Below are 27,919 nucleotides of genomic sequence, written 5' to 3' on the forward strand. Positions count from 1 at the left end.
TGACTTCGGCTCATCGGAGCCAATACATTCTAACACTGTACGGCGCTCCTGCCCCATACAGTATAAGAACGAAGTTTTATGCGAAGTCGATTCGCTCATCCCTAATCGCAACCAATCAGATTCCTCCTTTCATTTTTCAGAGCTCCTTTGATGATGGGGGCGATTATGATTCTAGAAGTTTGGGGTAAGGTGGGTATAGACCAGGGGTCAGAAACCAGCATGCTCCAGTCACGTCTATAGGAACAGCTGAGCACGTGGACATGATGGGAGCTGTAGTTAGACTGCTTTCTGGCCCCTGCGAGAATGTAACGTGTCTGGTACCAATTAGTGATGAGCGAACTTGTGTTTTAAGTTCGGCGTCTAAAGTTCGGGTTCGGGTTAGCGGAGAATCCCGATATGGATTCCGAATTCCGTTGTGGTCCGTGGTAGTGGAATCAATAATCGGCCATTATTGATTCCGCTACCAGGGACCACAACGGAATTCGGAATCCATATCGGGATTCTCCGCTAACCCGAACCCGAACTTTAGACGCCGAACTTAAAACAGAAGTTCGCTCATCTCTAGTACCAATACAATCAGATCCCACTGGTCAAAACGCTTCTGCTTTGTTTTCCTGCTTCTTACCATTTTCAAGATCTCTGATCTCTGTCAGTGAATGGGAAAATTCTTATTTACAGCCTGATCTTGTTGAATTAACGAAGAGACCAGCAATGGGCCCCTCCTCGTGGTATGGAGGGGGTCCGTTGGCTGACAGGCGTCTTTCGGGAGCTTTCTGTATATTTGATGCGTCAGCCGCGCCAGCGAGGTGGACGCCCACCGCTCTTCACATTGACTCATGCCTTTTAATTAGGATTAGTCAGTAGTCCCCCTTCTGGGGTCATTGGCTCGGGCTGCTGAATTACCGTCCAAGACTTTGTGTTTTGGAATAAATCTGCAAGAAAAACATTTTCTGTCCGATCACGAAGATGAAATAAATCAACACGTCGCCTGCGCCCACCGCGAATTGTGTGTCAATGTGTGTGTGTTTCTAAAAAAAGAAACTTTAAAAATTCACCTTTAGGCCTCTTGCACACGACCGTATGGTAATGCGGTCCGTTTTAAACTTTTTCAGTTTCAGTAGTGTTTCCATTCCGTTTTGCTATTCCGTTTGGCTTCTGTTTGTAATCCGTTTTTTGTGGATCGGAAACGGAAGCATACAATAATGTTTAAACAATAAGTACATAATTTTTTTTTTTAAATAGTTGGTTCTGCAAGAACGGATACGGAAGGCATACAGATGCATTCCATTTTTTCTGCGAAACCATCGACTTGAATAGAGCGATGGAATGTAATTTGCAGGCAATAATAGGACCAGTGATGGCCAGTTCGCCAGCGAACACATGCGATTTGCCATCTTTACTGACAAGTCCGGCGAGGCACAGGTGAGTCCTTACCTGGTCTGAAATGAAATGCGGTCTCCGGGTGCAGGCAGTTCCGAGAACGGCCCCGGCGGCTGTTCTCGGAACTGCCTGCTCCCGGAGACTGCATTTCATTTCAGACCAGGTAAGGACTCACCTGTGCCTCGCCGGACTTGTCAGTAAAGATGGCAAATCGCATGTGTTCGTTGGCGAACACTGCAAACTGGCCATCACTGAATAGGACATGTTCTCTGTTTGAACGGAAATATGGAAACGGAATGCACACGGAGTTGTTTTTGCGGACCCATTAAAGTGAAAGGTTCCGCATACATACAGACCCCAAAAGGAATGCAAAAAAACGGAACGGAAAAAAAACCATTTGTGTGCAAGAGGCCTAATTAATAGACACATCCTTTTGTCCAGCCAGTGGCTGAAAACCTGTTAGGCCTAGTTCACATGACCGTATGGCTTTTTCAGTGTTTTGCGGTCCGTTTTTCACGGATCCGTTGTTCCGTTTTTTGTTTCCGTTGTGTTTCCGTTTCTGATCCGTTTTTCCATATGGCGTATACAGTGATTCCATAGAAAAATTGGGCTGGGCATAAAATTTTCAATAGATGGTTCAGAAAAACGGAACGGATACGGAAGACATACGGATGCATTTCCGTATGTGTTCCGTTTTTTTTGCGGAACCATTGAAATGAATGGTTCCGTATATGGACTGTATGCGGAACACAAAAAAACGGCCCGTACACTCGCAAAAAAAACGTTCGTGTGAACTAGGCTACATTCACAACGTTAAAAATGGATGCACTGTCAGTTTTTTATGGCTATTTTACATAAGTGTGTGGATCCATTTCCTGGTCGTCTATCCGTTTTTAATGGCCATTTGGCAATTGTTTTTACTAGGCGTTAAAAAAAAAACTGATGAATTTCATCGTTTCAAACCTCACCACAAGCACTTGTGGGAACACTCGCTCCGCACTGGATGCTGCAGGACCTGCACTATCAGCGTGATCATGTGACATCACCACACTGGGTGTCAGGTCCTGCTGCCTCTAGTGAGCAGTGAGTGTCCCCACGCATGAAATTGGATGAGATGTTTGTTTTTAACCCCTGAAAGGCCTTTGTAGACATTTTTAGGCCTCTTTCACACGAGCGTGACGGATTAGGTCCGGATGCGTTCAGTGAAACTCGCACCATTTTGCAAGCAGTTTTGTCTGCGATTGCGTTCAGTTGTTCAGTTTTTTACGCCTGGGTGCAATGCGTTTTGATGCGTTTTTCACGCGCGTGATAAAAAACTGAAGGTTTACAAACATCTCCTAGTAAAAAACGCGGATGCAATGCGTTTTTCCCTGAAGCCCCATTCACTTCTATGGGGTCAGGGCTGCGTGAAAAACGCAGAATATAGAACATGCTGCGTTTTTCACGCAACGCAGAACTGATGAGTGAAAAATAAAAACGCTCATGTACACAGCCCCATTGAAATGAATGGGTCAGGATTCAGTGCGGGTGCTGTGCGTTCACGTCACGCATTGCACCTGTGCGGAAAACTCGCTCGGGTGAAAGGGGCCTTAGTGTTAGGGCTCAGGTGTGTGCCCTGACCCCATGCTGCCGGATCGCAAATAGCGGTCTGCAATGCGCAAGCACCAGCCATTTGTGGATGCAGAACCATTCACTTCAATGGGTCCGTGATCTGCAAGATTCAGTTTTAACATGTTCGGTTTTTTGGCGGTACGGAGGCACCGACCGAAATCCCACGGAAGCGCTCCGCGGTGACTCTGTGCCTCCACTCCTCACCACCGTCATCTCTGGAGCCTGTGCTCCCAAAGTACATATGAGGCCCAGCACAGCAGGGGTTAATACAGACTGGAATCCCCTTCGACCGGTCTGACACCTTTTAGAATGTTACCTGTGTGTTCCGCATCTTGTGGAATGAATGCAATGTGGTCTGATGTGCTGCCCGAGCACCGCAGAGGCCCCCTATCAGAAGGCCTTACGCCATTTCAATTTGGGCAGCAGCTTTCTGCTTCGTGAATAGAATTCCACAATCAGTGAAGACTGACACACAGTGAGGTCAATAAGAGAGAGTAAGCATTCTAAAAGTTAGATGTATATGGTACATGGTGAATGGACATGACCATCATAATGTCACACTGGAAGCATTCTTACGTGACAACAGCTTGTTGTTTCTGCCGCTGTCACAAGGGTCATGAATGCAGCAGATACGTGTGGAATCGGCACATTTTGGGCAGCAAAAAAAAAAATAGGAATTTAGGAAGAATGACGTTGGGTGACATTCCAGGAGCGCCTTGGACAAGAGGAGTGAAACTGTCCGGGTGCTGGGGGTGGGAGAGGCAGGTATCAGCTACAGGGCATGAGAGGAGTGAACAGTACTACAACCCCCATCAGATACCCTAGGAATGAATCCACATGGCTAAAATCCGTGTGAGCCAAAGCTACGGCAGATCTGCTTCTGAGAACAGCGTCTTTTTCATGGCGGAGACTGGCAAAAATGTGCAAAATACCGCTACCTATTGACTTCATTAGGGAATGCAGCAAAAATTGGGTTAAGGGCTCATGCACACGACCATTGTGGGCCGCTACCTGTAAGCAGCGGGTCCGAAATATACGGGCACCGGCGGTTTGTGCACCGCATCACGGACGCAGACCCATTCACTTGAATAGGGCCCTCGATCTACATCAGACGGTCCGCACCTCAAAAAAAGTAGTGCCTGTGTTCAAGTTAGATTTCCCTACCCTCGTCACTTCCGGCCGCACTGGGACAGTGCTTTTTCCCCTCCCCTAACCGCTGGTGAGGCTCCCAGCGCATGCGCAGTGTCGGCCAGTGTCCAGCTGAGAACATCTATCCAATCACCGCGCCTGCGCACTGGTCCGTAATTTTTCCCTACCCTAACCGCTAGTGAGGCTCCTGGCACATGTGCAGTGCCGGCCCGTGTCCAGCTAACTCTGCTGTGAAATTTCCCTACCCAGTCATCATGTCCGGTGCGGCCGGAAGTGACGAGGGTAGGGAAATCTGCCTGTCCTACTTTTTTTGAGGTGCGGACCGTCGGATGTAGATCACGGCCCCCACTCAAGTAAATGGGTCCTGTGTCCGCATACAGTGGCAGTTTCTGCCGGTCCTTGATTGCCCCCTGGACTGCCAGAGGAAGGGCCTAATTTATGATGAGGCTTGGGCCTTGTCATAAATTACACGCACCTTCAGCAGTCCATGCGCTTGGTGCAAAAAAACAACTCCAGCCCCCGACCGGAGTCGTTTTTTGCCAAAATGTACACCTGTTTCCAGGCATAAATGTTAGTAAGTTTCTGTGGGCTGATGCCGGGGCCCATCACGCCACCGCCACTCCCAAGTGGTGAGGACGCTGTAAAAGCGCCAGGCATCAAAATTGGCTCATGGGTGTTTAAAGTCGTAAAACTGGCATAAAATGTTAGGAAATTACCCCCATGTGTTTGTTTTTTCTATTGAGGTCAATGCAAGCACGACCACAGCTGCTGGATTACAGGGTGGTCGTAACCCCTGGATACGAGCAGAGTATAATGTGATGGGAAAGAAGACAACGTGGACAATCACAATCCATTAGTAAGAGCCTGGTATTAACTTTCTCTACATGATAAATGCTATTTGCTGAAGTAAGAGGACCCCTTTAAGCCATGTGAACATAGCCCGACTTTTACAGTATGTATCCCCCAGTAGCGAGCTATCCTCACCGACAACTCTACTGCATTAGGGCTCATGCACAGAAACGTGTGCCGGCTGTTACGCAAGTTGATGTCCCCAATGCACGGGCAACATCCGCGCGGTTTACGCAGACTGATCCAGACCCATTCAACTTGAATGGGTCCGTGATCCGTCCACACCACAAAAAAATAGTTCTATTTTTTCGCGGCGATGAAGCACTGAGAGAAACCCCACGGAAGCGTTCCGTAGTGCTTCCGTGCCTCCGTTCAAGTGAAAGGGTCCGCATCCGTGATGCAGCAATGATTTTTATAATGATCTAATGATTTTTTTTGCGCCTGTCGCGTCGCAATGCGACACCATAGACTATCATTATAAATATTGTCGCGCGACATCAATGAAAAAGATGTAAGCCTGCCACATGTGGATTTATATTGCAGATAGTCACCCTTTGCAGAAATCCTCCTGTAAAGTCACACAGCAGATTTTGGCGCTTATTCCCCACCGAAATGCATGTGGAATCGGTACCCCCTGCACCCTTAGAATTCCAGGTCTGGGAAAGCAAACAATTGGCGCGCTCATTCTTGTTGCGGTTTCCGTGGCGTGGGGCCAGTTCCGTGGCATGTACAAATACACGGCAAAGATTTGAGGGTCATCTTCACATTTCCTCAGTGGATTCCATGCTGGATTACTCGGCTGCAAATATCCGCCCCCCCCCAATTCCGCAGCAAATCTGCAATGGATGTTTTTCCTTGTATGTTCCATCCCCTTGTGGGCGTGCCCCCCATTCAGTATACAAGAAAAGATGGGCGACAACCCCTGGGAGCAGTAACGGCAGCCATATTGTCAGTAATCATCCCGGAGTCTGCTGAGAATTTCCATCCCATGGGGTTATCAACAATTGTTTGGTTTTACTGGTATTGAAAAAGAGGAGAATGGACTTTTATTCTGATCATAACACAGTTTTATTCAGTTATACAAGGGACGAGAGTTACCACAGCGCGTTAAATCATTCCTCACAGTGACCCCATCATAATTACATAGGAGAGAGGGAAATTATAAATATATCCCCTAAAAACAGCCCCTCCCCCACAATGAGCGCTTTTTATATACATACAAAATATATACAGTGCAGGTAACACGGGGGAGGGGCGGCCCGTGTCCTTCGTCGTCACCATAGCCCTAAGTAGATCTGGTTATATGTGAAACCAAGAGTCAGCCAAAACGGTGACTACATATATGTATTTATCCTCTATCATCAAAGAGCTGGGCGACAATCAATATGGCCGCCAGTACAGCGGTTGGTCATTCAGCTTTGATAAGACCCCACCGGGTAGGTTTACCATTCGGCACTGCCAGGCAACACCATATTGCTCGTCACCCAGCTAAAACTACACATTTCTAAATCGAATGAAAAAAATTTAAAAAAGGACATAGCGGCTCAAGTTTACATCTTCTGGGAAGGAAGGGGTTAAAATGAATCGGTTTAAAAAATAAATAAAATAAAACAACAGTTTCCGGGTGATTTGAGGCACTATGGTCAGAATTCCTCATCACTGATCAGTTTGTGGTTACATAGACTACTCCTTATGGCTCTGGAACATCACCGCCATGTTAGGTTGCCCCATGATAGTTCCGCAGGGGAGGGGCTTGGTTACACCGTGTAGGAAGGTTATTTACATATTTACAATAATGTGTTCTGGGCCCTTTTTTAAGGGATTTGCATCAGAGGCCAAAACTTCTGGTTATGGTAGATAAATAATCACTGAGAACAGTTTATATAAATCTTTACAGTTAATACAAACAGTGAATGGTACGGTAAGTACAAAATTCACACTAGGCCAGGCCTCTCCCTATTACAACACGTCCCAATGTAAAAGCCTGGACTGGAGCTAGGCTCCTCTGCCTATGACCACACCCTGGCAGGGACCGGGCGGCCATGGCACAGGGAGAGTATGTGCGCCCAATAAAACACCAAATAAATAAAAATACAGAAACCTAGGACAGACATTATGTGGAATAAGACCCAACTAAAGCCTGGGACTCATCCACATTGCAGACATGTGTCCGGTGACGTTTTACCACAAAAAGCTGGAGCCTCCTTGCAGCAGCTGGAGTCTATAATATATACTACACTTCCTCAACTGCTGCAGAACATCTTTTAAGTAGGAAGCACGCACTGGGTCAGAGAGGCGTGAGCATAGAGTAAGATTATAATATACGGATATCATTTATTACATTATTCAGATTCAATTCATCCAGTTATGAGGGTTAGGATACAGAATTTGCTGCACAGGGTTAACTAAAAAATGATCCCAAATATATAAAAAAAAAAGATTATGAATTTTTCAGTTTGCTAATCCTGAAATGAACAGCCAGAGATGAGAGACAATATTTCCGTGCTCTAAGATAATATCTTGCAGAGACAGCACAAAAAAAATGAATAAAGTTTAAAACAAAAAAACTGAACCACAGAAAAGGAAATTAGGACCAGAAAAACTGCAAATAAATTAGAACCACAAAAAACAATGAATAAAAATTAGAAAATAAAAAAAATATATAGAACCGCTAAAAAATTTAAATCCCAATTTTTTTATTTGAATCACAAAAATAAATAACTTAGACCCACAAAAATAAAAATTAGAACCACAAAAAAAATAAAAATTAGAAAATCACAAAAAAAATCCAGACCAGAAAAAATAAAAACCGCAAAAAATAAAAATCCTAAAGAAAAAATAAAAAATTTGACTCCCAAAAATAAATAAAAAATTAGAGCCACGAAAATTTTAATTAGAACCACAAAAAAATAATTAGTCATAAAAAATAAATAAAAATTAGAAATCAACCAAAAAAATATAAGACAAGAAAAAAATGTAACCGCAAAAAATGTTAAAAAACAAAAGTCAAAATTTGAATCTCAAAAATTCTAAAATAAATAAAAATTAGACCCACAAAAATGGAAAAATTAGATTCGCCAAAAAAGAAAACAGCGGAGGCTGCGGCTCGATCTCCAGTATCTTGGCTCCCTCCTTCCTCATTATTACATAGCCCATTAATCGCGGCTCACAGCATCAACCAGTCACCTCTCTCATTAGAGAACGGCGCTCGGCTGCCAGGAGAAGCAATTACATGAACTGTATTTATTCGGAGAGAAGCTGTAATCACTGCAAACAGTCCACATAAAAGAAGGGGGGAAAAAACCTCTCTTCAAGAAGGATATGAGTACTAACATTTAAATAAAAAATATCTAGAATTTTCTTGTGATCGCTGGTAGTCCCAGAGCTCAGACTCCTTATCTCCCATCCTGTGGATATGTGATTGTTTGCGGGCCAACTCCTTTAAAACATGGCCACTTTTTTTTTTACATGCACAGCGCCACACCTGTCCTCAGGTTGTGTGTGGTATTGTGCTTATCCCCATTCACTTCAATGGAGCTGAGCTGTGGGGCTGCGCAGACACCTAGCACAGGTAGCAAGGAGGGGCATGTATTAGGATCACCTTCACACGGGCGAGTGGCACTCATTCTAAACTTCCAGCACTGCCAGGGTCACATAGCATTGTAAGGATTTATGATGCTATATAACCCTTAGAGGTCTGGAATGTACTGGATAAGGGCTCATGCACACGAACGTATTTTCTTTCCGCTTCCGTTCCGGGCTTTTTGCGGACCGTATGCGGAACCATTCACTTCAATGGGTCCGCAAAATCAACAGAAGGTACTTAGTGTGCATTCCGTTTCCGTTCCACCAAAAAATAGTGCATGCACTATTATTGTACGCAAATCACGGTCCGAGTCCCCATTCAAGTCAATGGGTCCACAAAAAATACGGAACGCACACGGAACACATTCGTATGTCATCCATACTGTAGAAATGCCCAGCCCATATTGTTCATGTGTTTGGTGATTAATAAGTTACTGTTTCTGTTTCCGATCCGCAAAAAACGGATCAAATACGGAAACAATACGGATAAGTTTTGTGCAATAACAGAACGGAAGAGGACTTAAATCAGAGAAAAAAAATAATAACGGACCGCAAAACAACAGCGGTCGTGTGCATGAGCCCTAACACTGACATAATGCTGTCTGTTATCCAATACATTCGAGAACTGTAAGGCCCCTTTCACGCGAGCGAGTATTCCGCGCTGGTGCAATGCGTGATGCAAACGCATTGCACCTGCACGGAATCCGGACCCATTCATTTCAATGGGTCTGTGTACATGAGCGTTGGTTTTCATGCATCACTTGCGCATTGCGTGAAAATCGCAGCATGTTCTATATTCAGCGATTTTTCACGCAACGCTGGCCCCATAGAAGTGAATGGGTTTGCATGAAAATCGCATCGCATCCGCAAGTCAGTGCGGATGCGATGCGCTTTTCACGGATTGGTTGGTAAGAGATGTTGTTTGTGAACATTTAGGTTTTTTATCACGAGCGTGCAAAACGCATTGTGATAAAAACTGAACGCAATCGCAAACAAAACTGAATGAACCTGTTGGCGAAATCGCGCAGTTTTCACTGAACGCATCCGGACCTAATCCGGACACGCTTGTCTGCAAGGGGCCTAACCCTAAGTTCACACCTGAGCGTTTTACAGCGCGTTCCTACGCGCTGTAAAACGCTCAACAAGGAGAAACCAATGATTCCCTATGGGAATGGTTCTCACCTGGGCGTTTTACAGCGCGTACGATCGCGCTGTAAAACGCCCGACGCTCAAGCACGTTCTTGAGCTTTTTTTTGGGCGTTTGTCGCGCGTTCCCGTACATAGATATTCGGGAACGCGCGACAATGTGTGCGCGCCTGTCTCTGTATGCGCGATTGTAAACGCCCGTACAATCGCGCATACAGAGCGCTCGTTTCAGAACGCTCAGGTCTGAACCCAGGGTAAGGGTTACACAGCATCATAAATCAATATATTGCTATGTGACCCTGGCAGTGCTGGAAGTTTAGGACGGGTGCTGCACTGCGAGTCCGGAGCGTGACACTCACATGCTGACCACTGATATAGGAGACAGGTGGTCGCTACCACTGACTACCACGGAACTGCAGCGGGGACATGGTCACGTAACCGGTGGTAAAAAAATAAATAAAAATCTTACTGCTAAAGGGCACCTCTATATACAAGTAGTCCAGAATTGTTATTTAAAGCTACAGAAGCCGATTTTTACCTAGAAAATCCTTGTCAAAATGAATCTGAAAATAAAAAATAAAAAAACGCCAAACTCACTGCTGGTCACATGACATAAAAAATTATTGGGATCAAGATTAAAATACATGGAAAATAAAATGTATATTTAAAAAAAAAACTTAAAGGGCATCTGTCAGCAGTTTTGTCCCTATGACCCTGGCTGACCTGTTACATGTGCACTTGGCAGCTGAAGGCATCTGTGTTGGTCCTATGTTCCTATGCGTCCGCATTGCTGAGAAAAATGATGTTTTATTATATGCAAATGAGCCTCTAGGAGCAACGGGGGTGTTACCATTACACCTAGAGGCTCTGCACTGTGACAGACAGCACCAGGCAGGGAAAAAATCATCACACCTGGCCCTGTCACAGTGGAGGGGGCGCAGCAGTTGCAGAGAGAGCAGAGCCTCTAGGTGTAACGGTAACGCCCCCATTGCTCCTAGAGGTTCATTTGCATATAATAAAACATCATTATTCTCAGCAATGCGGGCACATAGGAACATGGGACCAGCACAGATGTCTTCAGCTGCCAAGTGCACATGTAACATGTCAGACAGTGTCATAGGGACAAAACTGCTGACAGATGCCCTTTAATATAGTACTTAAAATAAATTAAATAAACACTTTTTATTTAAATAAGATTACTGCGCACGTTTGTTCACCCCCAACTTAGTGATGAGATACATGAACAGTCCGGCTCTTCCACCGGGTCACCCAGGCAAAGCGCTGCAATGCATTCTGGGAGAAGACGGGGGCCTCTTAGCGAGTTGCAGAGATTCGGCAGAGCACTCTGCAAATAATGAGTTTTCTCCACGAGGGTAATAGTCATTAACCTTCATTACCAGCCTCATAAGTGGCGGCTGATTAGCTCTTCAGCTCTGCAATAATGTGCAGCGAGACAAACACACAGGAGGGGGATTTATCATGAGGTTCATTTTCAAAGTCCATCTTACACCCGGGGCCTGCGGATGCCGCAATTTGGGTCAAATTTATCAAACATTGTCAATAAAATGTATGCATTTATGAAGAGAACTACTCCCCCTTACTAGAGTTAGATTGCGCCAGTTATTAGAGAATGGAGCCCCGCAAGGTGGCGGCCACCACCAAGCCGGCGTCCCATACGAGTGAATGGGAGCGTAACGCGCATGTGCGGCCCCCGCTCCCATTCAGTTATACAGGGCTGACGGAAATAGCCGAGCCAGCGCTCGGCTATTTTCACCGGCCCCATAGAAAATGAATGCGCAGTGCGCCCTCCTTCACTTGCAGGGCTCCGTTCTCGATATAGGTGCAGGTCCCAGTAGTGGGACCCGCACCTATAAGACAATGGGGGCATATCCTAGCGATATGCCCCCATTGTCCATGATGAGACGACCCCTTTAAGGTAACTTCAGCACCGGAAGCACAGAGCTGTGTAGTTCCAGTACTGGAGCTACCCCAAAACAGGCGATCAACAGGGGCTGTGAGGTGTCAAGTCAGGATAGGCCATCAATAGTGAAGGAGTGGATAACCCCTTTAAGTGCTTGTGTAAAAATAAAAAATGGGGGAATTTAAAGGGGGTTTCCTGGAATACACCATTGATGACCATAGGCCATCAATATTCAATGATTAGAGAGCTGCAGCCTCTTCAAACATCTGATCAGTGGGGGGCTCCAGGAGTCGGACCCCCATCCCCACATTTATGAAAAATGAATGTTAGGCTACTTTCAAATCTGCGTTTTTTTATTCAGGTATATTGAGATCCGGCAGTTTTGTCCCCATTCATTGTCGCGTTTTGGGGCCAGACACAAAACCGCTGCAAACCCTGTTTTTGTGTCCAGTTTGCAAAACTGAACAAACCTGATCAGGCATGATCATGTCAATGGTGCCTGATCCGTTTTTTTGTCAGTTTTGATTTAATACAACTGGATCCAGCCGAAACAGAGCCATCAGGATGTAATGGAACGGATCCTTTTTATTCAGGTTTTTACATCCTCTGCTGAATCTCAAATAAAAAAATGCAGATGTGAAAGTAGCCTAAGGGTACTTTCACACTTGCGTTAAAGTTTTCCGGTATTGAGTTCCGTCCTAGGGGCTCAATACCCGAAAAAAACGCTTCAGTTTCATCCTAATGCATTCTGAATGGAAAGCATTCTGTTCAGTATGCATCAGGAGGTCTTTAGTTCAGCCACTCTTACGGTATTTGGCCTCATGCTGCGGTATTTTCTCCGGCCAAAATTCCGGAACACTGAAATGTATTAATGCCGGATCCGGTACCAAGTGTGCATGCACAGACCTTTAAATCTGTGAAAATAAATAAATAATGGATCAGTTTTTCCGGATGACACCAGAGAGACAGATCCGGTATTTCACTGCATTTGTAAGCCGGATCCGGAAACAAATGCCATCCGTTTGCGTACGGATTTCTGGATCCGGCAGGCTGTTCCGTCTTGCTCCGCATTCTATTAACGCTGGTATGAAAGTAACCTAAATCAAATTTGAGAGATAAAAATAAACAAAAAGAACTAAAACTAAAAAACATACACCTTGCCATAAAAATGACAAATCATAAATGTATTAAACTGGAAGCAATCAAAATGATTCTAGAGGATCTGAGAAATGAGTTGCCGTATATGTAAAAAAAATGGTTAAAAAAAACCTATTGAGAATTAAAGGGGTTATCCAATCCTATAAAAAGCCCCCCAATACGCTGGACCCCCCACACAGAATTTACTTACCTTGGTCCCCGCACTGCCGCTTTTCCCCGTGCGCGGATGAAAACATCCAGTGGGAGAAGCCAATGGCAGGCGGGGACGAGGACGAGCCTCCCTAGCTTCGCGGGTGACGCTAGGGAGGCTCGTCCCCGTCTGCCATTGGCTGCCCCCCCCCCCAACAACAGATGTTTTCATCCGAGCATGGGGAGAAGCAGCAGCGGCGGTGCGATCACCAGGAGCGGCACAGGGAGCGGAGACCCAGGTAAGTATATTCAGTGTGAGGGGCCCAGCATATTGGGGGGCTTTTTATAGGATGGGATAACCCCTTTAATGTAACAAGAAATTTAAAGTGTACATAGCCTTTCAACAAACTCTGCATTAAATAATAGTACAGTGTGTGTATAATGAGGAATTATACCATTTCTGGCCATTCTATCACTTACATCTGCCATTTTTAGCAGTTTTCCTCTGTACATGCTGAACATCTAGTCTGCCATCCACTGCACACTGAAAGTAGAGGAGAAGCTGCTTCCTAACCTTCTCTAATTCATTCAGAAGGCCCAGGATCATGAAAGACATTACAGAGAGGTACTGACCTGTATTGGTTGTGAATCTAGCACTTGTTCTGAGAGATCAATCTCCTATGAAGCATTCTATTCAGTGTCTCTTTGACTCCCGACTCACTCATCTCCTGCTCATTTCTCTCCCCTACCCTCTCCATAGACCTATATTGACATCCATAAAATGATCCTCCACTGTGAAAAGCAATTGGGGGCGAGGTAAGCAGCTGATAACATGAGAACTAGACATTTCTTACTGATGAAACATATTACAAAGTTTCTTGTGGTTGCTAGTACTAGATTTATGTGAAGTTGTGTGAAAGTTAAGGAAACTTAAAAAAAAAAAATTATGCGAAGAGAGTAATTCATTTGTACTGGCTGTTCTGGGGTTGTATACTTGACATATGTAGGACATAGTTTTATTGGAAATGGTTATATAGAACTAAATTATTTCAATTTTTTATATTAAAAGGAGTAGCCACGTCAAGGTAATTATGAGAATCCAAGAAAAAAAAAGAATTAAATAAAATATACATATTTGCTGTCCTTTGCTTTTTTTTTTACATTGATTTTTTTCCCAATTTTCCAAGTTTTTAGTGGGGATTTAAGGCACTATGGGAGACGAAGAAAAAGTGCCCGTTTAAGCCAGGAGTAAATTATTGTGTATACAATGACGTCATAATACAACTACAATGAACTGCGCACATATTACAGCCCCCTGCATGGCAGAAGGACAATAGAACCAAGTGATTACAATCATCCGAGTGCAATAATTCATACTGCAAAAATCTAATAAATAATTACAGTCCATGGAAGTGATTTAATGCTGGGCATAATCCAAGTTTTAATTAGCTTTTCTACCCACTTCCTGCCCATCTCATGCAACCCTTGGAGCGGTCATGGACATGGCTAAATGCAAGGGAGGATCTGTCTGCTGGGGGAGGTCATCTATTATCATTAACCCATGCATGGCAGTGCTTTCCATGGACCATGTAGAATGTTTGTAACATTGTCCATGTGTTAAACGTGACTGGGGGGGAAGGGGTCGAGATGAAATAATTATTTGCTATTTTTTTTTAATTGACGCAAAATTGTTTCCTATTCCCCACACAGGACCACTACACACACACAACAGGTCAAGAGTTCAGTACAGCTGATTTAGTGTTTGGTTTCTGGCTCCTCGGGGGCGTGTCTAGAAAGGGACCAAGTCCTGATCAGTGATTTGACATTAGTGAAATCTACAAGAACATGGGTTCTCTTAAGTTCTTCTCAACAGTAACTCCTAGTTTGCCCCTCTGTGTGAACCGTCCAGGGAGAACCCATGAATCCTGCGGGGGTGGCAGACCTGTGTGGAGGTCCTCTTTGCTCCAGGTTTCCATACAGTGTCCCTCCCTCTGACAGAATACAGTGTGGGGCCACATAGCTCATTCTCTGGCCCCCTCCTTCAGGAGTCTCATAAGTGATAATTGGAGGTTCTCTAGCCTCTTGGTATTTAGGTTGTGTGCCCCACATCGCAGTGTGAGGAGGTGGGCGAAAAAAGCCAAGAGACCCCTCCCTTCTTAACGGTTGGGGGTTGTGCTGTTTTGTGGGTTGAGGGTCTCCAAAGCTTTCATGCCTTCCTATGCTAGGGGGTTGGCCAGGACGCTGCTTGTGCGGCAGGTCTGGTTTTGGATCTGCAGGGTCCCTATTGCCCTGGAAATGGCTCCCTATATCTGCTTTTGGGGGGAGATTAACATAAATTGGTTCCTCTCTTCTCCCTTGTTGGTGAGGTCGGGAAATGTTAGCTTGACCTCTACCTTCAGCGGTCCCCATATACGGATATGGGACACTTCCCCCTACAATATATGAGCGCAAATGTGCGGGAGGCGTCCTGTCCCATCGCTGATAACTCAAAAGCTCTGGTTGAGGTGGAGGAGGCCGCCCATACCAGGCAGGTGGAGGTACAGAATGAGGGTGATGAGATGGAGGTGATGCCATGTAAGGCCAAGGGGTTTGAATTAATCCATATGAGGCATTGAGGGGTGCCATATGTTGAGGGTCTCCCAATATCTCGTAATAGAGGCCCTCTGGTTCTGGCCAAGGAGGAGCAGAGCGATGTGGAGGCATCCGAGGTCCTTCCTCTGGGAATCTGTATGGTGGTGGACGTGTGCGTGGAGGAAAAAGACCTGGAGGAGCAGGAAGGCTGCCAGACCTTGTATGTAGACGAGGAGCTCTAGAAAGAGGGGCGGCTGCTGAGGCCATTTTTCGGAGATCTGCTGGGGTGGAGCCTGGTGCCTGCCAGATCAAAGAAGAAAAGTAAACAAAAGCAAACAGTTTTGCGGCCATATACTGCCCCCAATGGCGTCTACTACCATACACTGCCCACGTGCCACCCTATACTGGTCTGTGGGGACACGGGCCAACCCATACTGGTCTGTGAAGACCTGTACCACACTATACTGCTCTGTAAAGACCTGTGCATCCTATACTAGGCTGTGAAGACATGTCACTCAGTACTGGACTATAAAGGACCTGTGCCACCCTATACTGAGCTGCGAAGACCTGTGCCACACTATACTAGGCTGTGAAGACATGTGCCACCCTATACTGAGCTGTAAAGACCTGTGCCACACTATACTAGGCTATGAAGACATGTTACTCAGTACTGGACTATGGGGACCTGTGCCGCCTTATACTAGGCTGCAAAGACCTGTGCCATCCTAAACTAGGCTGTGAAGACCTGTACCCCACTATACCGCTCTGTGAAGACCTGTGCACCCTATACTAGGCTGTGAAGACATGTCACTCAGTACTGGACTATGGGGACCTGTGCCACCCTATACCGGGCTGTGAAGACCTGTACCACACTATACCGCTCTGTGAAGACCTGGGCACCCTATACTGCTCTGTGAAGACCTGTGTCACCCTATACTAGGCTGTGAAGATGAGTCACTCAGTACTGGACAATGAGGACCTGTGCCACCTTATACTGGGCTATGATGACATGTCACTCTGTATTGGTCTGTGACATCCTGTGTCACCCTATACTGGTTTGTGAAGACCTATGTCATCCTATACTGGTATGTGAAGACATGTGCCACCCTCACCATAGTAGTGTGCATCTGGGGTCTCGGTGGCCGTTGTTGGGTGTCGATTTTCTCATTGAGCCTGATTAATGGTGGTCGCAGCTCGGAGTACAGGGGACCCTCCTTTGGCGCCGAGCTCTCACTGCACTCCATGGACAGGGAACGTCTGAATACTGAGGTGGAGGGGTGCGGGGGTGCTGATCTCTGTGACGACTTTGCAGGGACAGTCCCGGTGGATACTGAAGACTGAAGGGCGCGCTGGGCGCTCTCTGCCAACTTCAAAGCCATAAGCCGAGCGGGATCTTTTGGGGGTGGAGGAGGTGGAAGCTGTCGCATGACAGACATCGGTGGAGCACGAGCGGTTTGCTGTGGAGAGAGCGTCACTCCTGTGAGAAAGGGGGTCAAAACATACGTGTTCAGTACTGGGCAGACACCTTGCATCCTTTACAATGTACGGATCTTAAACTCGATTACGTTTTATACTCCAGTTACATCCAGAGCTGATTTTTACAATTCTACTAGTTTGCTTCTAACAGGTGACCATCATCTCCTGCTAGTGCAGTCTGTAAAGTGTGGCTCCATGGGAGATGGAGTGTGTATGCCGTGTCTTCCATCACAGTGCTAATCAGTGGCTGGCAGCAGAATTCTGAATGCAGCTTTTGAAGTGACTAGAGTATAAGATGGGAAGTAGCTCAAATTTTCTTCACCTAAGGGACATGTAACTACCTAAGGGACAATTCAGGACTAATGTAATACTGTGTTATACCAGGTGAAGGCCCCAGGGGGGTGGGGCATGACAGATTCAAGAACACCAAATGTAGAGGAGCAGCACTCCGCCCCCAAGGGGCCTCTACTGGGCATGAGTGTGTTCCTTTAATGATGGGTGCAGCTGTATATCTCGTGATTGAAGTTGCTGTCAGAATTAATAGATCTACACGGTCACTAACCCTTTGGGGCATCGTCTTGGCTAGGGGCCGCAGTTACTTTTCCCTTCGCCTCCTGACAGGACTCGCCAAGACGCAGTTGGCAGGATTGAAGCAGCAAGTTCAACATCTGAGGAGGAGGAGACAGACTCCGGGGAGCCTGGTTATCCATGTCGGTGACCAAGCGCTCAGGTGGGCTGTGAGAGGGGGACGGGGAGCAGCCACCGGTAGGAGAAAGACTCAGTCGGCGCGGTAGGGCATGGCCTTGGCTTGTCACTTCTGCTTTGACTATTGTAGGAGACTTCCCTTCTTCGTGGTCAGAGAACGAAAGGCGGAAAGATAAAGGGTCAAAACCAAGACCGTCCATCTCAGGGAGCGGCGGCGACAAGTCCAGGTCTTCTTCAATCCATGCTGACTGGGGACGGCCTGATGTAGGAGGAGGGGATGGCACGCCAGGGGGAGAAGGAGATGACTGCGCCAGGCTTTCTACCGACCGGCAATGAGGCAGCCGAGAGGTGAGGCCATCGCTTGTTGAACGTGGCCGCCGGAGACGTGAGGCCCGGTGAAATCCTGCAATGGAACGATAAATGCTGCATTGAGACTGGGGAGAGGGTATCGAAAAAATGCAGAGGAAAATAGGAGTATTTTCCCACACCAACCAATCACAGGCCTAGAAGTTGTACTCAGATTGGAACAGATTGGTTACTATGGGCTACTGCTTTAATTTGGAAAACTGGCGAAATTTTCAACAAAATTGCAAATTCATGAATCCTACCGCACCATGAGACAACTTCCTGTTCTTGTAACTAACTGAGAAATTCTGAAGATGCGTAATGAGTGCCCCCTGCTGGAGGCTCTGGGTATTGTTGCCTGACAGCAGAAGGATGCTCAGTGCAGGCACCCGCTATACTGACATATACATACTGAGCGGAAATGATCTCCTGCTCAGAGATGATGGAGGTTGGATTAGGAGGTAAATGAAGAACACGTACCAGTTACACTGGTGTGAGAACACAGCGACTCCTCGCTCTTAGCTGAACGCAACGTCACCGTTTCCAAGACTGCAGAGATAGAAGAGAGGTGTAATGAAAAAGTCAGCGTCAAACACCACAGGAGGGCAGGGAATACAATACTGTCACCTCTCTGGTGGGCGGCTGTCTCTCGGAGACCTCCAGAGCGAGATTTCTTCTGCTGCGATGAATTTTTGCCTATAGCAAAGAATGTTCTCCAGCTGCTGCCACCCCCAGATTTCTTCCTACTACGTGGACCTTTCCTAACAGAGGTAAAAGCAAGAGGGTTATTGTTAATAGAGGCAGTATTATAGCAGTTATATTCTTGTACATAGGAGCAGTATTATAGTAGTTATATTCCTGTACATAGGAGGCAGTATTATAGTAGTTATATTCCTGTACATAGGAGCAGTATTATAGTAGTTATGTTCTTGTACATAGGAGCAGTATTATAGTAGTTATATTCTTGTACATAGGAGCAGTATTATAGTAGTTATATTCTTGTACATAGGAGGCAGTATTATAGCAGTTATATTCTTGTACATAGGAGCAGTATTATAGTAGTTATATACTTGTACATAGGAGCAGTATTATAGTAGTTATATTCTTGTACATAGGAGCAGTATTATAGTAGTTATATTCTTGTACATAGGAGCAGTATTATAGTAGTTATAATCTTGTACATAGGAGCAGTATTATAGTAGTTATATTCTTATGTATAGGAGCAGTATTATAGTAGTTATATTCTTGTACGTAGAAGCAGTATTATAGTAGTTATATTCTTGTACATAGGAGCAGTATTATAGTAGTTATAATCTTGTACATAAGAGCAGTATTATAGTAGTTATATTCTTATGTATAGGAGCAGTATTATAGTAGTTATATTCTTGTACATAGGAGGCAGTATTATAGTAGTTATATTCTTGTACATAGGAGGCAGTATTATAGCAGTTATATTCTTATACATAGGAGGCAGTATTATAGCAGTTATATTCTTATACATAGGAGCAGTATTATAGCAGTTATATTCTTGTACATAGGAGCAGTATTTTAATGATAGTTGATAGCACATTACTCATCAATGAGCACATAAATATCTCCATGAAAGATAAAGACAATATCAAAATTGTGTTCCATCCCGAGTTATGATATATAAGCTCACAAAATAATCACAACTGTCCTTGTCCTTTCCATTTCATACCTTTCGTCACTGCTCTCTAGCGCCCTCTCATGCTTGTTGGGTGAAATTTTCTGTGCTCCCAGTTTCTCTGCTGCTTCCCTTTGACTCTGACTCCGTGCCTGAGCCTCTTGTAAACTTACAAGGCGGCCTGATGGACAACTGCCCATCAGAGAGCGAGGTCTTATCGGTCCACAGCGACCTGTATGGACAAAATATAATTCTAGATTATGATGTTCGGTACGTTCCTAAGGGAAACCTCCACACCACAAGGACTAATCAAATCAATGGTGCTCCATGCAAAGCTTTATCGGAGAGTACGCCACAAAATAATATTTGGCTGGATGTCCCCCTGTATGCCATTTTTTTGTAGCGTCCCTGATTCTAAAAGTGTTAACGGTGTGTCCCTCATTTAAAGTGACGCTCCACCTCCATAGCCACTAATGTATCAGCATCTGTCCCATACCTCATTACGTTTTACATTCATTTTACATTATATAACGGACACCACTTATGGAGAAACGTCTTGTCTGATGCGGGAATTATGGTGGTCTTTGAGGTAGGCGAGGACGGTGTTTAAAGGTGGAACTTATCTAAAATCTTTAAGACACATCTATAATCTTCCCAGAATCATCTAGGCTCCTGATTATGCTTAAATACTTTGACATATTGGGGATAAAAGGGGGGTGAAATTTTTCCATGCAGACAAAATTGTACAAACAATAAAAGTTTAAAAAAAATCAGAAGTAATTAAAAAAAAAAAGTGGAAACATACAAGTATTCAATAAGAAAACCAAGTACAGGATCAGATCAGTCATAAGGCAATAGAAGACATGTTTAATAAGTTGTGTGTCATCATTCACAGATATATGGATAGTAAAAAAAAAAAAATTATCTAAAAAATCTGTACCAGCGGGTTTTATAAAAAAAAAAAAGTCTAAAAAATAAATTAATTTGACATTTTAATTATATTTTTCTCATTAGACTCTTGTATATATGCTCCTGGAGCTTTTCATCTGAATAAAAAATAAAGTCCCATATATTAGGGAAATAGCCAAAAACACGTCGAGGCTTTGGGATCCTTCTGTTGTGCAAAAATAAAAAAAAAACATCCACATCAGTTCTGAGTTCTACCACTAGGTGTCAGTCTTGAGCTCTGCCTCTGACTTTTCTCTAATTCCATCTGGGGGTATCTGAGACGGGCCTGTCTTCTTCCTGGCCTGGCACCAAGCTTCGGGTAAGGTTAACAGGTGAATCTTTACCGACATGCAAGAGGCTCGACGGAGGCCGGTCTGTTTTGCTGGTAGTAAGAAGGTGGTGAAAAGGAAAAAAAAAAAAAAAAAGGGAAATACTAAAGTAGACAGAAATGGATTTAGCTAAAAAAAAAAAAATAGCGTCCAACTCTAACTTTCTAAATGAAGCTTTGCCAAGGCACAGAACGATGCAAAAAGAGAAAATCAGCTCAGGAGCAAAGCTGGCAAAAGCTGATACTGTGTAACAGGTAGAGAGAATAAAAATGGGGGCACCTTGTCCCGTAGCAGCGGAAAGCAAAAAGTGCAGATGATTTCAGCCATCCAGAAGAGGAGAATGAGCAGTTTAAAAAGGTTTTTTAGCAGAAAGGGTGCAGGTCACAGTTTCCTAAATATAACAGAGGAGGAAGGGGTGTGGTTCGTGCCCATTACTGTTCCCAATTCTTTCTAGTTCAATGGAAATTCCCATTACAGAAACTAAGTTAAAACAATTGTATACAGAAGATTAATAGTAACAAGTACTCAGAAACTAGATCATGATCCACAAGTTGTCCTTCTAGTGATAGAGAGGGAGCAGAGTCGGCAAACTAGACTGAGGTCGCATGCAGCAGAAGAAGAGCGCAGCAGCTGAGGTGCGGTGCAGCGGGAGAGCACATTTCTTACCAATAGAAGTAAATGTATCACTAAACAGAGTCTCCACATGACACAGCAGGAACTCCACCAGCACAGACTGTACCCGGACCTCCCGAAATGCGTCTGCTCCTGGTGTACCTACAGACTCCATATCCCGAGACCTGAAGAGAAACCAGAATAATGTCTCACTGCATGTAAATGGCGGACACTGGCAGTCCATCAAATGTCCTGAATCTCCAGGTAAAGCCACCGGGATCTAAGAGTTGTCTTTGAAAATGTCTGGTGCTGACCAGCTGCACAAATATCTGCCTTTTATCATACCTTATATTTCATGTATCTAACCACATCCTGTGTGATACTGTCTGCGGAGCGGATATATCTAATCCTATCTTGTGTCAACCGAGTGGCTGTATCTTCTGGCTGCTCAACCAATGTATCCAAGTCAAGTCTATCATGTGTGATACTGTCTGCTTAGCTGATGTATCCAAGTCTATCAAGTGTAATCTGGTCTGCTCAGCGGATGTATCCAAGTCTATCATGTGTGATACTGTCTGCATGGGTTATGTATTTTAATATATCACATGGGATACTGTCTGCTTAGCTGATGTATCTAAGCCTATCACGTGTAATCTGGTCTGCTCAGCGGATGTATCCAAGTCTATCATGTGTGATACTGTCTGCATGGGTTATGTATTTAAATATATCACATGTGATACTGTCTGCTTAGCTGCTGTATCTAAGTCTATCATGTGTGATACTGCCTGCAGAGCTGATATATCTAATCCTATCTTGTGTCAACCGAGTGACTGCATCTTCTGGCTGCTCAACCAATGTATCCAAGTCAAGTCTATCATGTGTGATACTGTCTGCATGGGTTATGTATTTAAATATATCACATGTGATATTGTCTGCTTAGCTGATGTATCTAAGTCTAAACTGTTTGCTTAGCCTGTATATCTAAGCATATCATGTGCAATACTGTACACTGAGCTGTAGTATATATTCCCATCAATGTGTGTTACTTTATACAGAGTCTGGGTATCTAAGCCTATAACCTGAGATACTGTCTGCCAAGTCGGTGTATCCAAGTCTATAATGTGCGATACTGTCTCAGGGAACCATACAGCCCTAGATCTGCCATCATGTAATACTGCTGGATGCTTGTTCGGATAGTTTGCTGCTCAGCTGGTGTATCCAAGCCTAGTCACGTGGTCTGCCTGTGTATCCAATCCCATGAGATACAGAATTAATTAGACACCATACATAATAATAATACCTTCCCCATCACTTCATGTTACATACATGCCACTGGCTGACTCACCGCAGAAGGTTAGGAGCCCAGATAATGGCCAGGTTCCGTGCGTGCATGCCGGTCCGGTCGCTGTGCATGCTGAGACTGGACAGGTGCCTCATCAGGTACTCCAGTGTCCTGCAGAGGAAGGTAGGCGGTAGAAATCGGACATTTGTACATCCTACATGGTAACCACAATATATCCAGAGCTGGATCTCAGTAGCTGCATGCGTAACCCATTACTTTCCAGTTTCATGAGATTCACACCCAAGGAGCCCTAGATTGTGCCGAAGCAACTAGACGTATGTTTCAGTATGGACTATTACCCTTACAGAATATGGATTCCATCCATGTGTCTGCGCATGCGCAAGCTCTTCAACCTGGAGCAGTAGTTCAGACAAGGTGGTTGTTGGCGGCTGTACATGGGGGGAACCATAGACCGATCCAGTCACAGACCTTCTCCATGGTGGAGAGATCTGCCAAAGGAGCTGCTGGAGACCCTGAAGAGCACGTTGTGTAGGGTGGGTATTGTTAGAAGTCCTCCTCTACTACCTGCGTCAAAATAGGCAGTAGAACTGGTTCCACAATGTCCAAGACATACTGAAGGCTGGTCAATGTTACGGTCGTGAATACCAGACGGGAATGAACATGGCAGCTAATGGCACCTCACACCATGACACTTGGTGCTGATCCTGTGCGTCTCTGCACTATGCATGGTGGCAGTAGGCGCTCTTCAGCCCTCCCGCCATCAATTGTAAACTGTAGTTTTCAGTGATAAAAGTTGTATCTTGGTACTAATGATGGACGCATCAGGTCACAGAGGGGCGTGAGAGCCCCTAAAGCCACTGTGCATAGTGTGGAGACACACAGGACCAGCACCAGGTTTCATGGTGTGGGGCGCCTTAAGCTACCAAGGCCATTCCCATCTGGTATTCGTGGAGGAAACATTGACCAGTCTTCAGTATGTGCTGGGCATCGTGGAACCAGTCCTACCGCCTTTTTTTACTCAGTTAAGAGACGTGATGTTCCAAAAAGATAACACCGCCACACACTGCCTGCTCTACAGCAGCTCGATCACTAGATTTTTGCCCCCATTGAGAATGTCTGGGACAGGATGGGGAGATAGATCTGCCATGTAGAGCAGCCGACAACCACCATGTCTGAACTGCGGCTCTAAGGTGAAAGAGCTTGGTGACAGGCGGATAACCATCATCTGTATGTCAAAGTGGCTACCTGTATCCCAGCACGGGAAGATGCCACCCAGTATTAATGTGACCCCAACATATACCCTCCTACAGAACCACAAATAAAAGGGGGCACCACCCTGGTTCAGTCATCAATGACCAAGCACCACTAGCAGTTTATAATTTGTCAGTCTAAGCTCAGTCACACTAAGTAGGGCTGTAACATCCCAGAGTTAGGTTACAAAAACACTTTTACCCTGCTACAGCCTGTTAAGTGTATTTGTACTGTCATCTTGTGTAATTTAATATCACATCCTTAATAATGTGCATTTTCTAAGCTTGTTACATGTATTTGCTGTAGTTTTCTATGTACACCAGCAGGTGGCAGCAATGTTTAGCAAGGCCTTAGTTCAGTTTAGTGTTTCTAAACTGGAATAGTTCATTCCAGTTTAGTTCCCCCTCTATGAGCAGAAGTGGGCTGGCCCATGTCCTGTCTCATGGGGAGGAAAGGAAGTTATAGTTAGTGTGCCAGCCACCCCGGCTAGGGGAAGGCTGTGTTGGTAGGAGCTCCCAGTTTTAGGGATCCCAACCCAGGATCGTGCCTCGGCTGAGGCCAAAGATCTCCATTCCCAGCCTGAGCCTTCAGCCTCAGCTGGTTGACAAGCAAGCAGCCACCTCCAGGAAGAGCCATTCCCTGTGAGCTAACTGTGAGTAACATCCAGAGACCAGGAGAAGCCAAATTCCTCCTCAGCTAGTCAGGCCCATACCAAGCAGAAGACAGACAGAGCAGAAGATATAGATTCCGGCCATATTCTCCAGGCACATGATAGAAGCAGAAGAGATATTGATCCCTGCCATACATTGCCAATACCTGCTGGGACCCAAGACTATTGCTGTATCTCATATGGATTAATGCTGCTCCAGTAAAGACAAGTTGACTTATACTTCAAGTCTGGATCTCATTCATTCCTCCATTACTCCTACTAGCAACACTCATTTATTGCAAGTGAGCCAGGATCCAGGAGTCCAGCCGTACCCAGGTAGGAGACACCGTTGACACTATTACTACTGCTACACAGAGACATTACCCCACTCTGGCATTCCTCACCTGGTGCGTGAGTTGCAACACCTTAAAGGGCCCTGAGACTGAAACCTGCGCACGCTGCAATTGGCGTCACGAACAAAAACTATTAACTATCATCTACACCTGACCCAGTCAGTGCATATTATTGCGCCAGTGTGCATAACCCCAATCCGGCTTACTGCAGGGCCAACAAATGGTTAAAAGCTTGGCACATTGTGTTAGGTTGTCAGGAGATGGACCAGGTCCGCCCGCTGAGCAGTTTGTGTTTGGGGCGTCTGAGCAGTGCAAGGGAGAAGTTGTGTGTGTTACAGCTCCTGCACAGCTAGGCCCAAAGTCACAGAACCATGGGCGTAGCTATAGGGGGTGCAGAGGTAGCAGTCGCTACCGGGCCCAGGAGCCTGAGGGGGCCCAAAGACCCTTGTGCCACATAAGAAGACACACAACGCACTGAGGGAAGGGGGGCCCAAGCTCAACTCTTGCACCAGGGCCCCTGTGCAGTTAGCTACGCCCCTGCACAGAACCCTAAACTCTAGGCCTACAACTGCCATGGGAAGGCGAGACTGAGAAGGCCACAAACTCTCTAGGCCATCAAGCTTCAGAAAGCAAAGTATTACACTCGTTTAAGGCAGAAAGACTTTGCCGCTGTGGAAGGATTATTGCTGAGGCAACCTCCATACTTTAAGATGGATTGGCCACCTGTATCTCAATTCTGCACCCCTCAAGAACTTTGTGTTATGCCTGTAATTTTACTGAGAGACCACAAAGTGTCTTTAAAGGGAGGGAGTACTATAACCACCATCATTGTAGCTGTCCATACGCTGCTATTCACAGCATATTGCACTGTGATATACTGTGGAACTGTGCCTTGCTGCCATTTATACTACTACTCCTATCATCAACTTAGTAAAGAGAGACTTTTTTACAACTAACGGGGCTGAACATTGTCTCCATACTTCAACAGCACCTCAACCAACACCAGACAGGAGCCTCAATACCAGAGTGAGCCCTGAGGGAAGAAAGGGTGCAACCTCCAGTCTCCGCATAGCCCTAGTGAGCAAAAACCACTACTCCCATCCTCCACTCACTCCTCCTGGCGTAGATTTTGTGGGTTGAGTTGCTAAGATTACCTGTAGTGTGGAGGAGGGAGCTGCTGGATGAGGTCGTGGACACGAATAAGCTTCTCCTCTTCGGCAGGGGCGGACATTGCTTCCTAATGGAGGCAACAAAGTGCAACAGGTCACAAGAGCTGACAATTCATTGTGCAATATTCAGTCCAATCAGTGTAAGGAAATAATTACGAGGGGACATACAACCCCTAAATCTACTCACAGTGAAGGGATGATAGAGCCGGTACGTCAGCAGAGGGTTGGGGAGCTCACGGAAGTAGAGTTTACACAGAGAACTGACACAGTGCACGTCCTGCAAATACGTGTCCCGAGATAAATCCGGAATCCGCTCACTGTCAAACTCATGTCTGGGAAGAGAGAAATAAAGACACTGCCATCATAGCCACATATTCTTAAACATAGGAACAGTATTATAGTAGTTATATTCTTGTACATAGGAGGCAGTATTATAGTAGTTATATTCTTGTACATAGGAGCAGTATTATAGTAGTTATATTCTTGTACATAGGAGCAGTATTATAGTAGATATATTCTTGTACATAGGAACAGTATTATAGTAGTTATATTCTTGTACATAGGAGCAGTATTATAGTAGTTATATTCTTGTACATAGGAGCAGTATTATAGTAGTTATATTCTTGTACATAGGAGGCAGTATTATAGTAGTTATATTCTTGTACATAGGAGCAGTATTATAGTAGTTATATTCTTGTACATAGGAGCAGTATTATAGTAGTTATATTCTTGTACATAGGAGCAGTATTATAGTAGTTATATTCTTGTACATAGGAGCAGTATTATAGTAGTTATATTCTTGTACATAGGCGCAGTATTATAGTAGTTCTATACTTGTACATAGGAGCAGTATTATAGTAGTTATATTCTTATACATAGGAGCAGTATTATAGTAGTTCTATTCTTGTATATAGGAGCAGTATTATAGTGGGTATATTCTTGTATATAGGAGCAGTATTATAGTAGTTATATTCTTGTATATAGGAGCAGTATTATAGTAGTTATATTCTTGTACATGGGACAGTATTATAGTAGTTATATTCTTGTATATAGGAGCAGTATTATAGTAGGTATATTCTTGTACATGGGGCAGTATTATAGTAGTTAGGGGAGTAGCATAGATTATCATTTGGCAGTTCACTACTCATCTCTGATCAAATGAACAATCAGATTCAGTCATTTTTTTAAATAAAATGCAGTTGTCAGGAATGATTCATGCAGCAGGCGTGATAAATGTTATTAAAGGTGAATGTCAGCTCTGTTGGCAAGCAGTTATTGCAAAACAATTGCGAACCTAAAAACCGGAGTCTTCTCAACCCATCTAATCTGAGAAATCTTGAGAATCTTGCTGCCTCTGGAGGCTGATGTCTGAGAAATGAGTACCCTGTACTGTAGACGCCCAGCAGTAGAAGAACTCAATGACAACTTGTCAGACAGGAGAAAGTCTGATCAGCACATGCAGAAGACTTACCGGAGTTTCTGGATGTTGGAGGAGACACCCGACAGGCGATATATCCCGTCCACTATTCCAAATTTTTCTATGAATTGAGCACAGGAGACCAAGACTCTAGGTACTGAAAGACAAAAGAGATTAAGAGAAGTAGATACATCTTAATCCCAGCCTTGGAGATTGTC

At 44.9% G+C, this 27,919-nt stretch overlaps 1 protein-coding gene across 1 annotated transcript in view; it reads right to left on the minus strand.

Annotated features, from left to right (window-relative positions):
- Positions 1–13,388: 13,388 nt before the first annotated feature.
- ARHGAP33 (Rho GTPase activating protein 33) overlaps positions 13,389–27,919 on the minus strand; it is a 66,303-nt gene continuing 51,772 nt past the window's right edge. The window contains exons 13-23 of the mRNA XM_044282587.1: positions 27,756–27,858; positions 26,472–26,616; positions 26,270–26,352; positions 22,905–23,012; positions 21,614–21,744; positions 19,725–19,902; positions 18,653–18,786; positions 18,506–18,574; positions 17,538–18,083; positions 16,612–16,976; positions 13,389–15,799 (exon numbers count right to left, since the gene is read on the minus strand). Of these exons, the coding sequence (XP_044138522.1) occupies positions 14,795–15,799; positions 16,612–16,976; positions 17,538–18,083; positions 18,506–18,574; positions 18,653–18,786; positions 19,725–19,902; positions 21,614–21,744; positions 22,905–23,012; positions 26,270–26,352; positions 26,472–26,616; positions 27,756–27,858 (2,867 nt within the window). The 3' untranslated portion in view covers positions 13,389–14,794. The remainder of the gene's footprint in view (positions 15,800–16,611; positions 16,977–17,537; positions 18,084–18,505; positions 18,575–18,652; positions 18,787–19,724; positions 19,903–21,613; positions 21,745–22,904; positions 23,013–26,269; positions 26,353–26,471; positions 26,617–27,755; positions 27,859–27,919) is intronic.

The sequence above is a fragment of the Bufo gargarizans genome, chromosome 2 (assembly GCF_014858855.1).
Source record: "Bufo gargarizans isolate SCDJY-AF-19 chromosome 2, ASM1485885v1, whole genome shotgun sequence".
NCBI classification, from domain to species: domain Eukaryota; kingdom Metazoa; phylum Chordata; class Amphibia; order Anura; family Bufonidae; genus Bufo; species Bufo gargarizans.